The sequence below is a fragment of the Polyodon spathula genome, chromosome 29 (assembly GCF_017654505.1).
Source record: "Polyodon spathula isolate WHYD16114869_AA chromosome 29, ASM1765450v1, whole genome shotgun sequence".
NCBI classification, from domain to species: domain Eukaryota; kingdom Metazoa; phylum Chordata; class Actinopteri; order Acipenseriformes; family Polyodontidae; genus Polyodon; species Polyodon spathula.
In genome coordinates, this window is record NC_054562.1 from 979370 (window position 1) to 996108 (window position 16739).

At 42.0% G+C, this 16739-nt stretch overlaps 1 protein-coding gene across 1 annotated transcript in view; it reads left to right on the plus strand.

The window, feature by feature from the left end:
- The first annotated feature begins 1463 nt into the window (after positions 1-1463).
- Positions 1464-16739, plus strand: part of LOC121302102 (SLAM family member 5-like) — a 24014-nt gene continuing 8738 nt past the window's right edge. The window contains exons 1-2 of the mRNA XM_041231922.1: positions 1464-1580; positions 1677-1944. Of these exons, the coding sequence (XP_041087856.1) occupies positions 1464-1580; positions 1677-1944 (385 nt within the window). The remainder of the gene's footprint in view (positions 1581-1676; positions 1945-16739) is intronic.

Here is a 16739-nt window from a genome sequence, read left to right on the forward strand (position 1 = left end):
CACCACCAAAAAAAAATAAGACGATTCCCCTCCCCCCCCGTCCCTGTTTTCCATTTGACTGTCGGGGGGGGGGGGGGGGGGGTTGGGGTTGGGGTTGGGGTGGGGTGGGGGTGGGTGGTGAACCCACCGTCATTTTTTGACTTATGTTGCTTTTTGATGCTCATCTTAAAAAGCACAAGGATAGAAATAAATAAATAAAACTTGAAGATTAATTTGTACTTGACTGGACTGTCTGGAAAAGGATTTTTTATAAAACATGAATGGATATGATAATAATAATAATAATAATAATAATAATAATAATAATAATAATAATAATAATAATTAAAATAAGATCTATAGGCTTTATCGAGTGGGAGGGAGCACTTTGTGGCTTGGAAGTAGGTTTCGGGAGACTGTTTCGGGGCACAGCGGTGCCCCGAAACAGCCACCTCACAGCCACCTCAAACCCTCAAACTAGGTCTCCTGCCGGGGGGGGTGGGGTGGGGGGGCCTGGAACCAGGTTTCAAGCCGCCTCTGTTCCTGAAAACGCATCTTCAACTTTCCCTCTGCTTAATTCAACAGCAGTGTCAACTGTGTAGACGTTCTTCATAACTCAAACAAAAAATTGTAATTTATTTTATATTCTATGAGCAATTGTGTGGGTTTAATGAATTCTTTTTTTTTTTTTTAAATTTCCAGAAATATTGTGCGAGAGAGGAGAGGAGAGGAGAGGAGGGCGAATTCAAACTTTTTTTTTTTTGGTTTTGAAAACCCTGTTTTGTAAAAAGGCCAACAGATCTTATTAAAAATAACCCTTAACGTCACACGGGATGTCGGTGTGTTTTTTTTTCTGTGTTCAAACACAGCGATCCACACGAACTTCACTCTCTGCAAGCCCTAATTAGCCTATTTTTCGGACAATTTCCCCAGATTTTCAGTACGGTTGGTGATGATTTCATCCACGAAACACACACACGACAAAGCACAGGCTGGTTTTAAAATAAATCACTTTAATACACCTTTTTTACAAAGACGACAACTCGAGAGCGACGCGGTTTTGAAAGGGTAACAGGAATAGAATGAACTCCCTCAGCTTCAGAGTCCAGTGAAAGCTGCTGAATAATGTTCCCTTGTTAACATATTGAATTCCACCCCCTCTATATAGAATGAACTCCCTCAGCTTCATAGAGTCCAATGAAAGCTGCTGAATAATGTTCCCTTGTTAACATATTGAATTGCACCCCCTCTATATAGAATGAACTCCCTCAGCTTCATAGAGTCCAGTGAAAGCTGCTGAATAATGTTCCCTTGTTAACATATTGAATTGCACCCCCTCTATATAGAATGAACTCCCTCAGCTTCATAGAGTCCAGTGAAAGCTGCTGAATAATGTTCCCTTGTTATCATATTGAAACAGTCTCTCTCTCTCCCTCTATAACGCCCACGGTTTTTCCCTCGCTCTCTGGGCTTGGTAATTCTTCATGGAGCGCTTGGGCGGCAGCAGAGTGTCGCTCAAACCCGGTTTCCTCTTCCCGGTTCTGGGCTGGCCCGGTTCCGAACGGTCCTGGTGTTCCGCCGGCTCTGCGGCAGGAGTCTGGGTCGAGCCGGCGGGGCTCGGGACCGGGGTCTGCAGCTCGCTGTCGTGAGCGAACTTGCAGTTGCGTCCGAAGCGACAGCGCCCCTGCTGGCGGTAGAGAAGGCACACTTTCCTGCCCCCGATCAGGGCTGGCTTGGGCTGCAGCGTCAGAGGCACATGCCTCTGCAAGACGCTCAGCTGCTCGATCCTCTCCTCCCTGAAGGGGTTGCTGAAGACGCTGCAGCCCGGAAAGCTTGCTCCGAGCCTGGGAGCCGGGAGTTTGTTGTTCTGGGTCTCCAGGAGTTCCGGAACGGGAACGGGTTCCGGATCGGAGCCGTCTTCGTCGGTGCTGGTGTCGCCGGATTCCAGCAGGAAGTTTTTCCCAGGTTTTCCGGCGTTGTTGTTTGCTCTGCGGGATTAAAACAGGAGAGAAATGTGGGAGAAATTTAATGCAGCTGTGGGGATTCAATTATTATTATTATTATTGTCTCTTAATGTATTTCCTTTGTATTATTAATTCGCTGATTAGGGTATGTATATTGTTAATTGTGAGATAGATAGATAGATAGATAGATAGATAGATAGATAGATAGATCGATCGTGCATGTAAATGCGAGTTATTAGTGTAAACCTCTCAAAAACAGTTCCGGTGCAATCCGACACAAAGCAAACCCCTCGCTAAGAATATTATTAGTACAGGCTTTTTAAATCGCATGCCTGCGCTAGTATTGTTAAGAAGCCTGCCTCTTTGCAAAGCCTAACAAGGAAACCCATCCCATTCTCAAACCTGCTCAGCGCTGCAGGTCAGAAGCTGACATGCCCTTCGTGAATTACTAATGCATGCAATATAGGTATTGTTGTTGCATTGCCGCGGGATTGACAGTAGATGCCGCTGTTGCTAACACTAATCGCAGATTGTAATTATCAATCTTGTGCATGCAAAACAATTTATACGGCGCTAACCCTAAGCGTCTCAGCTGCTATGCACGGTAGCAACATCGTGTGTGTTAAATAACTCGTTATATAAACGTCTCGGTTATGCAGCACCTTAGTTAGTACGACACTAAATAAAACGATTTCACTTTTGTTTGGGTCGTGTTGCAACGAAGCGGTCGGTTTATTATTAACTGCAATGAACGCCGGGGTTTGTCCGCGCACAGGGGACTCGGGGTGCCCGCCTCTCCTTCGCTCTCCGACCCGGACGACACGCCGTAGCCGACGAGGGAGCTCCGCAGAGCAGCCATGCTTCTCCCCCCTCTGCCCTATCTCTTAAAACAGGGGAGAGGGGGGGGGTGCTGATATTCCTCCCTCGCCGACATACCGCGTTGTCAAAGTGAGCCCCTGTTATAAATATTACAGTCAATTTCTACGTTCAGTTTTGATGGGAATGTGGAAACGTCCGCGTTAAAAGGGCCGGTTGGCTGTTTCGATTATTTTTGTATTTTGTAACACCCCTCCTTTCTCTTCCAGAAATGGAGGAGTCCGAGTCGGAGCTGGTTCTGCGCAGAATCGGTGCAGAATCGGACGCCCATTGGCTAAATCGGTTCAGATTCTGCGCAGAACGATCCCCCGTGAACGCAGCCGCAGTGGAGGCAGAAGGAGGGCTCCCGTTAATCACGTGTTGACAGCGCATGCGTGCTATTCTGTGCCGTTATAAGCTGCTGAAATGGCCTTGGAGCATGCGTGGCTCTGTCCCGGCGGGTTTGACGTCTTACACACGGCAGAAACGAGTGGGAGGCGTGCCTGTGTGATAAACTCAGCTTCCAAACAAAATTATTTATTTCAACTGTTTTTCCAAATGCATACATGGTCTAAAGTCGTCTCGTTTTCAGGATCTTTGACACCGGAGGGGGGGTTATGAGAAATAGTTAAATGTGTGTAGCTAAGTTGTTGGTGGTCCAGTTTGTTTACAATCCCTTAAATTACTTTTGATGTTTCCCGCTCTAACATGAACTAAACACAAACAACCATCTTCTCGCTGCTAAATACAGAACCCATAAGAACCCTCTCCTCTCCCAATCCCATCTTCTACCACAAGAGGTCGCCATAACCTAAACTGTGTTCCTGTACCTGGAATTCTGCCGCGTTTATATTGAAGGTTTAGCGCTAACACCAGTTTTAACTTTTAGTTTTAACCTACATTTTAGAGCGTTTTTTTGTTTTGTTTTACCCTTTGCTAATGTTGAAATAAATCTTCACTGCGGTAGCTTCTGTAAAATGTGAACAGTTTCATTTATTTACAGTTGTGTGCACACGTATTAGAGCACCCCATTGCTTCGGTATTGACTTGCAGTGTACATTATAAATGAAGCCCCTGGAACTGAACACCCGGCAGTGCTGTCAAAACAGGCAAACTAGTGATTGTCTAACTTAATGGATGATTTTAATAGGCCACACTTGCAAGTGATTTCAATCAGCGAGAGGAAAGGAATACGGAGCCACACGCTGTCAAACGCATGAGACTTTTCAGAAGTTGTTTAAGACGCCTGATTGAAGCACAAAGCCGTACTTCTTGTATTATGAATCGGGACAGCCCTGGCTATAGGACTACAGCTCCCAGCATACCTCTCTGTGCTTTACAATGCTTCCCTATCCTTGACCACACCTCCCTGTGCTTTACAATGCTTCCCTATCCTTTACCACACCTCTCTGTGCTTCACAATGCTTCCCTATGCTTTACAATGCTTCCCTATGCTTTACCAGACCTCTCTGTGCTTTACAATGCTTCCCTATGCTTTACCAGTCCTCTCTGTGCTTTACAATGCTTCCCTATGCTTTACCAGACCTCTCTGTGCTTCACAATGCTCCCCTATGCTTTGCCAGACCTCTCTGTGCTTTACAATGCTTCCCTATGCTTTACCAGACCTCTCTGTGCTTCACAATGCTCCCCTATGCTTTACAATGCTTCCCTATGCTTTACCACACCTCTCTGTGCTTTACAATGCTTCCCTGTGCTTTACCAGACCTCTCTGTGCTTTACAATGCTTCCCTGTGCTTTACAATGCTTCCCTATGCTTTACCACACCTCTCTGTGCTTTACAATGCTTCCCTGTGCTTTACCAGACCCCTCTTTGCTTTACAATGCTTCCCTATGCTTTACCACACCTCTCTGTGCTTTACAATGCTTCCCTGTGCTTTACCAGACCTCTCTGTGCTTTACAATGCTTCCCTATGCTTTACCAGACCTCTCTGTGCTTTACAATGCTTCCCTATGCTTTACTAGACCTCTCTGTGCTTTACAATGCTTCCCTATGCTTTATCAGACCTCTCTGTGCTTTACAATGCTTCCCTATGCTTTATTATCCATGTAGGTGTATCTATTGTAAACAGATGAGCTAAACAGGTCACTCGAACCCTCTCTCGCTTGTTTTTATAGCTATACGGCTAGTACACAAATACACAATCCTCTCGGCATCCAGACAAGGTACTTAAAAATAAATAAATAAATAAAATTCCCTGGGTTCTTGTGACAAAACGTCATTCAAACAGGTTATTTATAATGTTAAATGTATCACAAACATAATAAACAGACTCGTAAAATTAGGGAGATGTGTCTCAAAAGTGCCGCCCCAAAAAGAGAGAGAGAGAGAGAGAGAGAGAGAGAGAGAGAGAGAGAGAGATCTCTCTTCTATACTTCAGTGCAGAAGGGCGCATTTTAAACCATGGGACACCGCTGGCGAGGAATCCGCTTTCTCTGTTTCATCTCGGTGTACGGTGAGTATCCTCTAGGATAGACCAGACACAACAGACCTGTATTATCGAAAAGTTGAGCAATAATGTTCTTTCTTAAAGGCGAGGGCTCAGGTCGCAGCTGTTTGGTATTTATCGGCGTGGTTGCAAAACTTCTAAGCGTAGAAATTAAAATGAAATTTATATATATATATATATATATATATATATATATATATATATATATATATATATAAATATATATATATATATATGAAACCATATATAATATATATGAAAAAATATAAGCATAGCTTCCTTTATTCAAAAAACAGTAGCCACGCCTGCTTTTTCACAAACACAAGATATAATATCCGTAGCGGTACCTTTTATTTATATATACACACACTGTTCACGGCTTCTTCGTTTTCAAGTAGATATTTTTAGTTTTACTAAGAAGGAAAACACATCTTTCAGAGTACAGAAGGATACAGACGCTTTAAGTCATAGTGCGGAAGATCTCGTCCGTAGCGTATGCTGACAATAATACAAAAAATTCATACAAGCTGCATATTATTATTATTATTATTATATTATTATTATTATTATTATTATTGATGCTATATTATATAATAAGACTGTTTCAATGAAAGTAACATGAAAATGACAAATGTTTTGGGTCTGACATCATACTACTTTTTTAAATAATTTAAAACCGCCATCGCCCCCACCATACTATAATGAATGAAATTTATTAAAATACGGCGGTAGCGGGGTTAATGTATGCCTAAATCTGCTTTTTTCAAATACCTGTTTTGCATTAATTAGGCGCGAGAAGGTCGTATTCCAGCTCTAGAGTTGCACAAATTATTCTCTTTCAACTGCAACAGAGAAGGTTGGGGTCGTTTTTCCATCAGAGGACAAAATCGACGACAAAACATGCTAATTCTGCTGTTTTGCGGGGTGAAATATATATATATATATGAGAGAGAGAGAGAGACATACTCGTGTGTATACAGACAGCTGGAGATACTGTGGATAGACAGACAGATACATTTTAAAAATAAATTTGAACTTGATAATTGGCAACTGTTGATAAGTTCAGAGAAAAGAAAGAGGCTTTGTTCTTCGAGTCGCGTTTGTTATGAAATAACATTTCCGTCCATCTCCTGTTAGCTGTAAATTAATTCAGCTGTCCAACGATTTATTTATTTATTTATTTATCTATTTATTTATTTTTGGGGGGTAACCCCTACTAAGCGGGCTTTGTTACCCAGGGTGCTGGGGGTGCGGCAGCACCCCCTTGGCTTTGCATAACTTCCATCAGGGGTTACAGTTTTGTTCAGTGCTTTTCAATATGCTTTACCAGACCTCTCTGTGCTTTACAATGTTTCCCTATGCTTTACCACACCTCTCTGTGCTTTACAATGCTTCCCTATGCTTTACCAGACCTCTCTGTGCTTTACAATGCTTCCCTATGCTTTACCAGACCTCTCTGTGCTTTACAATGCTTCCCTATGCTTTTCCAGGCCTCTCTGTGCTTTACAATGCTTCCTTATGCTTTTCCAGACCTCTCTGTGCTTTACAATGGTTCCCTATGCTTTATGAATTGTGGACTAGTTGAATAGCATTCGGTCTCAGAGCGATTTGGTAATTGTGAAGCTTGCTGGTTTGAGATTGACGTGTGTGCAGTGTTTATACATATAATATATATATATATATTATATATATATCTATATATATATAATATATATATATATTCCCTATATTCATATTCTTCCAGATGTTTATCTTATTTATATATTCGGTTATCAGAGCGATACGTCAACGTATTGTGAAGCTTGCTGGCAGAAACCATGAGATCTTCGAGGTGACCAAGCAGTGTTGATATGGCAGTTGCTCAGCCTTTGTGAAACGGGTCTGTTGACTTGTGACAGGTGCGCACAAGAAAGTATACTATACTATATGTAATATTGCTATAGGTCTAGCGGCGATAATATTATACTATATATCACATAGTTATTCCATTGACTCGACTCTAAACCCAGATCATAACATAGTCTCATATATATATATTTATATATATATATATATATATAACAAAAACAAAAAGAACAAAAGCTTATTTCAAATGCATTCACAGCAGATGGCAGTTGCTCAGCCTTTGTGAAACGGGTCTGTTGACAGAGTTCTCTCTATGTCTCTAACTCCTGGCTTCCCTTTAATTGAAACGCGGCTATAGGTGAGCGATCATTAAACACGCTGCCACCTGGCTTCATAATAATGAAGCGACACTTTGAACCCAGCTCGCCGCTCTAAAGCACAAACGAACAGAAAAGCCTGAAATGAGATATCGCTGACTGAACTAGACTAATGTTCTCCTTTCTCAGGATATTTCGACTTTATCTTGCACTTGGAACGATTAGTCGGGTTCAGCTCCGCCGGGAAACGATTTAAGAAAGCGGTCCCGACAATGTTTATTTTCACTCACAACTTGAGAAAACCGAGTAACTGTCTGCTTTTTTATTTGCCGGAGCTCCTGTCTAGGGGTTCACAGCGGTGCAGGCTACAACAAGAACTGCATATTACACTGCGGTTAATGATTAAGCTGTGTAACTTAGTAACATTTTTAATTGTTGTTTTTAGACCAGTTTGAGTTAACTTGATTTTGTGTAGCAGAGTGCGGTTCAGTTGAAGCCCAAACGTTGTGTCTAACAGTTACCTTATGAGTTGCGTTTGCAAGTGTTATGCACCTTGTGCTGGTCTCAGACTTTGTGGGCTTTGCGATTGCTATATGGTGTGTTGTTTTGTGAGTTAAGGAGCTGCTCGTCCCTTCTCTTCTCTTCTCATGGCGCTTCGTTTCTTCCCCTCGTTAGTGATGTTGTGATTCTTGAAAGTACCTTTTAACAGAGAAGCACATAGATTCACTGCAGACTTTTCACTGGTCTAGTGAGAGAGAAGAGTTACACAAAAAGTCATTCAACAACACATTGACACACACACACACTGAGACACACACACACACTGACACACACACACAGACACTGACACACACACACACACACACACACACACACACACACACACACACACACACACACACACACACACACACACACACACACACACACACACACACACATACACATAACCCACACACAATTGGGACCGAAATGGCTTTATTTAAAGATAGGTATTCAAGTTATAACGACCTGCTCAAGCCTGGATAAGGAGTTTTGAATAATTCGTTATATTTTTTTAACCACAGTTTTCAACAGTCTGTGCAGCATGTCACAACATGACTGCTGTAGACCAGCTGCAGATAACAAACAAAACTGTTTATTTGCAGGGTTTTATTCTTTATATAAAGAATTCAGGGCTGGTAATCAGACTCCTATTGCACAGCAGTGTGATCCAGTCCAGGTTTCACTACCAGCTTGATCAGCCCCCAGTGTGTCTAGCTAACAAGCTCAGGTGTGTCTTATTATTAAACTCCTAGTGAAAGCAGGACTGGATCACACTGCTGTGCAGCGGGAGTCTGATTATTAAACTCCTAGTGAAAGCAGGACTGGATCACACTGCTGTGCAGCGGGAGTCTGATTATTAAACTCCTAGTGAAAGCAGGACTGGATCACACTGCTGTGCAGCGGGAGTCTGATTATTAAACTCCTAGTGAAAGCAGGACTGGATCACACTGCTGTGCAGCGGGAGTCTGATTATTAAACTCCTAGTGAAAGCAGGACTGGATCACACTGCTGTGCAGCGGGAGTCTGATTATTAAACTCCTAGTGAAAGCAGGACTGGATCACACTGCTGTGCAGCGGGAGTCTGATTATTAAACTCCTAGTGAAAGCAGGACTGGATCACACTGCTGTGCAGCGGGAGTCTGATTATTAAACTCCTAGTGAAAGCAGGACTGGATCACACTGCTGTGCAGCGGGAGTCTGATTATTAAACTCCTAGTGAAAGCAGGACTGGATCACACTGCTGTGCAGCGGGAGTCTGATTATTAAACTCCTAGTGAAAGCAGGACTGGATCACACTGCTGTGCAGCGGGAGTCTGATTATTAAACTCCCAGTGAAAGCAGGACTGGATCACACTGCTGTGCAGCGGGAGTCTGATTATTAAACTCCTAGTGAAAGCAGGACTGGATCACACTGCTGTGCAGCGGGAGTCTGATTACTAAACTCTTAGTGAAAGCAGGACTGGATCACACTGCTGTTTACAAAGCATTGTAAATTTTATTCCACCAGCCTATGCAATGGAAACTCTATCAAACGAACTGGAAGCTTCTAAGTATTGTGCAATGAACAAGCAGGCAGCATTTGGCCATCCACAGAGACTCAATTATGATGATTGTTAGAGTCAGCAGCTGGCTTGTGAGCCGTCTCTCCATCTATTAGCTGTAGAGTACAATTCACGCGGTAGATCTGTCTCTTCAACGGTTCAGAGATGCTGAGCGATTAGCAGCTCATTCTCTCCTGCAAAGCTTGCGGTTTGTGACTGTGAGGCTTTTTCGAAAGGTCTTGGGCTGAGTGCCCAGGGAGAAAGGCTACTGACTCTCTTGGGAGTCTGTTAATTTGGCTCTTCCTGTAGTGTAAGCTTTGATTTCTTCTTTAAAAAAAAAATAACAAGCAACCCAATGCTTGATAATGAATTACAGAACCACAGTTGGGATATCACACACAGACCTGCACTGCTGTGAAACTCCCAGCACAAGCCTTGAGCTGGGGGGAATACCGAATTACACACACAAAGAACCACCGGGCTTTACGTTCCAGAGAAGATAATAATAATAATAATAATAATAATAAATATAATAATAATAATAATAATAATAATAATAATAATAATCTTTATATAGCGCCTTTCATAGTGGACCACTATCACAAAGTGCTTTACAAGACTAGGGTGTGTGAGCTATGCATCAGCAGCAGAGTCACTTACAACAACGTCTCACCCCAAAGATGCAGCACAAGGAGGTTCAGTGACACAGTGAGTCAGGGTCTGCTGCAGAGTCTCTTCCAATAGGACCTCGTTTGTTTGGCGTCTCATGCGAAGGACGGAGCACAAGGAGGTTCAGTGACTCGCTCAGGGTCTCTCACACACACATAGGGAGTCAGTGGCTGTAAAACCCCAGGATCATTTGTTTTATAAAGTACAGTGTGAAAAACAGGAGAACAAAAAAAATAGTTGATAATGAATTAGAGAACCAGAATAATTCATTTTTAACAATGATTTACTGAATAACAGATGGTATCCATTATCACAGGAAGGACAATGCTGGCTGTGTCAATAACAATCGCAGCACGACAGCAAACACCCCCCCCTCGCTCCGCAGCAAGGAGGACTCAGTGCTGCTCTGACTGAGTTCAGGAGCTGCTCTTCAGTTCTAGCTGCGCTGCCGTAGTTATTGTATTGTCAATCAATACAGCCCTGGCTAGGACTACAGCTCCCAGCATGCCTCTGCACCGCGGCAATGGTGAGGGATGCTGGGAGCTGCACAATACTGAGCAACAAACAATAACTATAGTGTTTGAGTAAATCTGATTGCTCTGAAAGATGGCGAACGTCATGTACAGAAAATGTTTTCTAAACTCTACTCCTAAAACCCTGTTCAGGACATGCTAGCTTATATAATCAGACCATCACAGAGAAGCATCTTTCTACCAGGTCGAGAGCTGAGGAGAATTAGCAGAATCGATTAAACACAGGGGTGGAATAAAAGAGAAGTCTCTCTGTTTGACCCAGACTGCTTCTCTGCTTCGTTGCTTCTCTGTGGTCAGCTCATGTGTCACATTTCTTGCAGTTTCTGAAACCTTGTGTCATAGCGTGAAACAGAGAGCCGCGTGTGGTCACAGCTGTGTTGGCGTCGAGGCAGTTCCAGTTGTGGTTAGCTGCAAGTCAGACACAGGCGATCGACAACCGAGCTTTGCAAAATCCTTTGATGTTTGAAAAACTGAGCTCCTTTTAATACATTCAGTGGAACTAGAGTTACAGTTTGATCCTATTGATGGCCATGACAGCCCCGCCCTCCACCCGCCGGTTCCCTGCTCAATGTGTACTGCTTTGTTTTCCCCCCTGGTAAAAACACAGCACAGAGAAGATAATGAACCAGCCCCCTTCTCAAAGCACAGTGAAGATAATGAACCAGCCCCCTTCTCAAAGCACAGTGAAGATAATGAACCAGCCCCCTTCTCAAAGAACAGTGAAGATAATGAACCAGCCCCCTTCTCAAAGAACAGTGAAGATAATGAACCAGCCCCCTTCTCAAAGAACAGTGAAGATAATGAACCAGCCCCCTTCTCAAAGCACAGAGAAGATAATGAACCAGCCCCCTTCTCAAAGCACAGTGAAGATAATGAACCAGCCCCCTTCTCAAAGAACAGTGAAGATAATGAACCAGCCCCCTTCTCAAAGAACAGTGAAGATAATGAACCAGCCCCCTTCTCAAAGCACAGTGAAGATAATGAACCAGCCCCCTTCTCAAAGCACAGTGAAGATAATGAACCAGCCCCCTTCTCAAAGCACAGTGAAGATAATGAACCAGCCCCCTTCTCAAAGCACAGTGAAGATAATGAACCAGCCCCCTTCTCAAAGCACAGTGAAGATAATGAACCAGCCCCCTTCTCAAAGCACAGTGAAGATAATGAACCAGCCCCCTTCTCAAAGCACAGTGAAGATAATGAACCAGCCCCCTTCTCAAAGCACAGTGAAGATAATGAACCAGCCCCCTTCTCAAAGCACAGTGAAGATAATGAACCAGCCCCCTTCTCAAAGCGCAGTGAAGATAATGAACCAGCCCCCTTCTCAAAGCACAGTGAAGATAATGAACCAGCCCCATTCTCAAAGCGCAGTGAAGATAATGAACCAGCCCCCTTCTCAAAGCGCAGTGAAGATAATGAACCAGACCCTTCTCAAAGCACAGTGAAGATAATGAACCAGCCCCCTTCTCAAAGCACAGTGAAGATAATGAACCAGCCCCCATCTCAAAATGTACTGCTTTGGTATTTCCCTGGTAAAAGCACAGCAGAGTGAAGCACAGAGAAGATCATGAACACGCCAGTGATATTTTTTCATATTTTCACCCTGTGTGTTTTCGTTCACAAACTCCAGTTATTCAGCAGCTAACAGGGCTGCTTTTCTGCACGGGGAAGGTTTCCGGTAGCTGAAAATGGGCCTTCACAAGAGAAAAACAGGAAATCACATCTGCGAGTAGATTGTGGGTCATTTGTCAAACAAAGACCCCCCCCCACACACACACTGATACACACGCACACATACACGCACACAAGCTAATATCAAACCGGTTTAAGGTCACAGGAATACATTTAAAAAAAAAAACTTTTTTTTTTTTGAAGGTCAGAGAGTGAAACGTCGATCCTAAGTGCAGGTTCATCGTCATTTTGTAACATTTCCATGGCGATCCAGGATACCGTGCGTTAGAGAGAGAGGTAACCAGAACAGTGAGGGTCCGTGCGGGTTGCCCACCCTCACTGGTTATGAAACTCCACTCGAACGGGAGTTGTCAAAGGATTGGGTCAGTAATGAGACTTTGAAGAACAAGAAACCAACAAAACAGGCACGGTGACCTCAAATAAAATGTCCCAACACAGATAGGGAGCTTCAAGCAGAGTAGTAACCTTCAGTAAAGATCCCCACATCTCTCCAAACTCCCGTCACCCAGAAAGCACAGAGAAGCATTGTAAAGCACAGAGAGGTCTGGTAAAGCATAGGGAAGCATTGTAAAGCACAGAGAGGTCTGCTAAAGCATAGGGAAGCATTGTAAAGCACAGAGAGGTCTGGTAAAGCATAGGGAAGCATTGTAAAGCACAGAGATTGGTGGGAAAGCAGGAAAGCATAAGGAAGCATCCTATACTGTAACATTTATCAGTGCTCATAATGCCAGGGTGTCCTCAATGGACAAAAGCCTGCAGTGCGAGTGTCTGAGCTCAGCTGACCAACAGTAGTCTCTTCTGGTTTTCCCCTGGAACATTTCTGTTGTTAAATAGGGGGAAGGCACTGACTGTGCAGTGGTTTTGTGTGTGTGTGTGTGTGTGTGTGTGTGTGTGTGTGTGTGTGTGTGTGTGTGTGTGTGTGTGTGTGTGTGTGTGTTTCTTTTTTTTTGGGGGGGGGGGGGGGGGGGGGAAAGAAGTCGGGAAACTTAAATTTTTTTCTTTTTTACATACATTAGTAGTTAAGTCGAGCTCGAGCAGTCTTCCTTTGGTTTAACCTGCGTAAATTGGTACTTCCTTTAGCCAAACATAGTCGGGGTACACCTCGAGTAAGGTTCACCGAAGGTCGTGTTGTGACCGTCGGGGAAAAGGAGCGGATTATTCCATAACGTGTCAGAAGAGTGCGAGGTTGTCGATTCCTTATCATATTCCCGCTCCGGCTTGACTTTGCAAATAAGGGCAAACCTAGTTTGATAATATTTTGGGGGGGGGGGGGGTTGGAATTTGAATTGTCTAAACTGTTAGGGTGGCTGTTTCCTGTTATTCCAATACTCCAGGTTCCTGTTTACATCAGACCAAGATGGTCTGCATCTGGAAAATGTAACACACCATCTTTCAAGTTCACCTGGAGGTTATTATTATCCAGAAAGATCCACTGCATAGAAAAATGTTAAGGGGGTGTTCTGTGAAAGGACGTCTATTTATAACAGCAGTGTGAACTCGAATCGTGCTGTCTGAGAGAGAGAGACTGTTAGCGATCCACTGGTTGGAGCTGCAGGGTTTGATAAAGAGGCCGGCGCTCAGAGAGCGAAGGGATTTAGGGTTTACAGTGACAGCTCAACACCAGAAATGCAACATAACTGTGAGAGATCAGCAAATTATTATTATTATTATTATTATTATTATTATTATTATTATTACTAGTTGATGACTGTCTCTGAGGACACTGAAATATAGATATATATATATATATATATATATATATATATATATATATATATATATATATATATATATATACACACACACACTATCTGTGCTTTACAATGCTTCCCTATGCTTTACCAGACCTCTCTGTACTTTACAATGCTTCCCTGTGCTTTACCAGACCTCTCTGTGCTTTACAATGCTTCCCTATGCTTTACCAGACCTCTCTGTGCTTTACAATGCTTCCCTATGCTTTACCAGACCTCTCTGTGTTTACAATGCTTCCCTGTGCTCTATTACACATTGCTGTGCTTTTCCTGTGAGAGAAACTTTTTTAGTTGTATCATGGTTTTTTTTTTTAATTTTTTTAAATATGCTTCACCGTACCTCTGTGGGGTCTCCCTTGAGCCAAGAAACTGGGAAATATCACTCCACACTTAAAACAAACTGAGTCCTGGTTGTTCCAGGTACTTTCCAGTGTGACCTATACCTGATATTATTACACACACAATGTAGTGTTTATGAAACAGAGAGACGTGCCAGCCTTGTGAATCTCGATTACTCGGGAACTTTGAACGTTGTCCTAAAGTATTATTGAACTAGTGAACTCTCCATCAGTAAAGATACGATTTTGGCATATGAGTTAAGGTGAAGGAAAACCCAACTAAAGAGATTTTAAATAACAGACCAAAAGCAGTAGCCTAAAGACTATTGCTTTTGACTGCTGACCAGTTTTAATTGTCTCTTGCAGTTAAGGATCACTTCACACCAATGTAAGATTAGTTTTTGTTTTTAATGCTGTGAAAGCCTAGTAAGGAATTTTGTGATCGTTTTTGCGTTAGTGCTTATTAATCTTTCATAATATGTTATTTTCTGTTACAAGTTCAACAAAGAAGCTGTTGAGTGGTACTTTGGGTTTTTGAGTTCAGGGCTGGAAGGAAATGTGATAGTCCGTACTCATATTGTTAGAATATTTGGAATGTATGGTTCTTTCAAATGGAGAGATATTGAGCACAGAGTTTAGGTGGGGTATTGTAGAATGCAGGCTCTGTCAATAAATTGTAGATTGATTAGAGGGAGAACAAATATGACAATTTATGAGCATTTGCGAAGGATTCTCTGTTATGCTCTGTTTGGTTGCATGAGGGGAATGGGAGAATTTCAGAGACCACAGATGCAAAGGAATGTTTGTGTGGCTTGAAAAATTGTCATGTGTACAGGTATAGTGAGGAGGGGGATCATAAATGACATCATTAAAAGGGGGTGTTTTGGAATCCCCAAGACTGAAGTGAACGCATTGTCTGGGGCTCGGTTCTAACAATCTCAGAGTGACACGACTCTCGCCAATACAATTGTCTATTTTAAGCTACACCAATAAACATATATAGCTGACTAATATTGTTTATCAGTTTCATTATTTCTTACAGCCTTTGCAAGAATACTTATGCAGTCTTTCACATTATAAGCCGGTTTAAATTTATATGGTGGTTATATAAGCATGCTAACACCAGACCCGCACAGAGGGATACACGGCTAGTGTGAAAGCCTGCATAAGTATTCTTGTCATTGGTAACAGCAGAAGATGCAATGCAATGGCTCTTGTCAAAAGGCACTGAAAAATTTAATGTCAACAACAGGAGTTTTTTTTTACTAGGGCATTATTATTATTATATTATTATTATTATTATTATTATTATTATTATTATTATTATTATTTATTATTATGCTTTATTAACTCATTAGGTGTCAGACAGACAGGGTTACAATGCAGGCTTCATATTTAAACACAGTGCAGTTTACAGTCAGTGCTGATAATAATAACACTGCTAGAATACAATGAACTGGGATGCCGTGTATAATAATAACACTGCTAGAATCCAATATGAACTAGGATGCTGTGTATAATAATAACACTGCTAGAATACAATATGAACTAGGATGCTGTGTATAATAATAACACTGCTAGAATACAATATGAACTAGGATGCTGTGTATAATAATAACACTGCTAGAATACAATATGAACTAGGATGCTGTGTATAATAATAAACACTGCTAGAATACAATATGAACTAGGATGCTGTGTATAATAATAACACTGCTAGAATACAATATGAACTAGGATGCTGTGTATAATAATAACACTGCCAGAATACAATATGAACTAGGATTCTGTGTATAATAATAACACTGCTAGAATCCAATATGAACTAGGATGCTGTGTATAATAATAACACTGCTAGAATACAATATGAACTAGGATGCTGTATAATAATAACACTGCTAGAATAAATATGAACTAGGACCGTGTATAATAATAACACTGCTAGAATACAATATGAACTAGGATGCCGTGTATAATAATAACACTGCTAGAATACAATATGAACTAGGATGCTGTGTATAATAATAACACTGCTAGAATACAATATGAACTAGGATGCTGTGTATAATAATAACACTGCCAGAATACAATATGAACTAGGATTCTGTGTATAATAATAACACTGCTAGAATCCAATATGAACTAGGAGACTGTAAATAATAATAACACTGCTAGAATACAATATGAACTAGGATACTGTGTATAATAATAACACTGCTAGAATACAATATGAACTAGGATGGT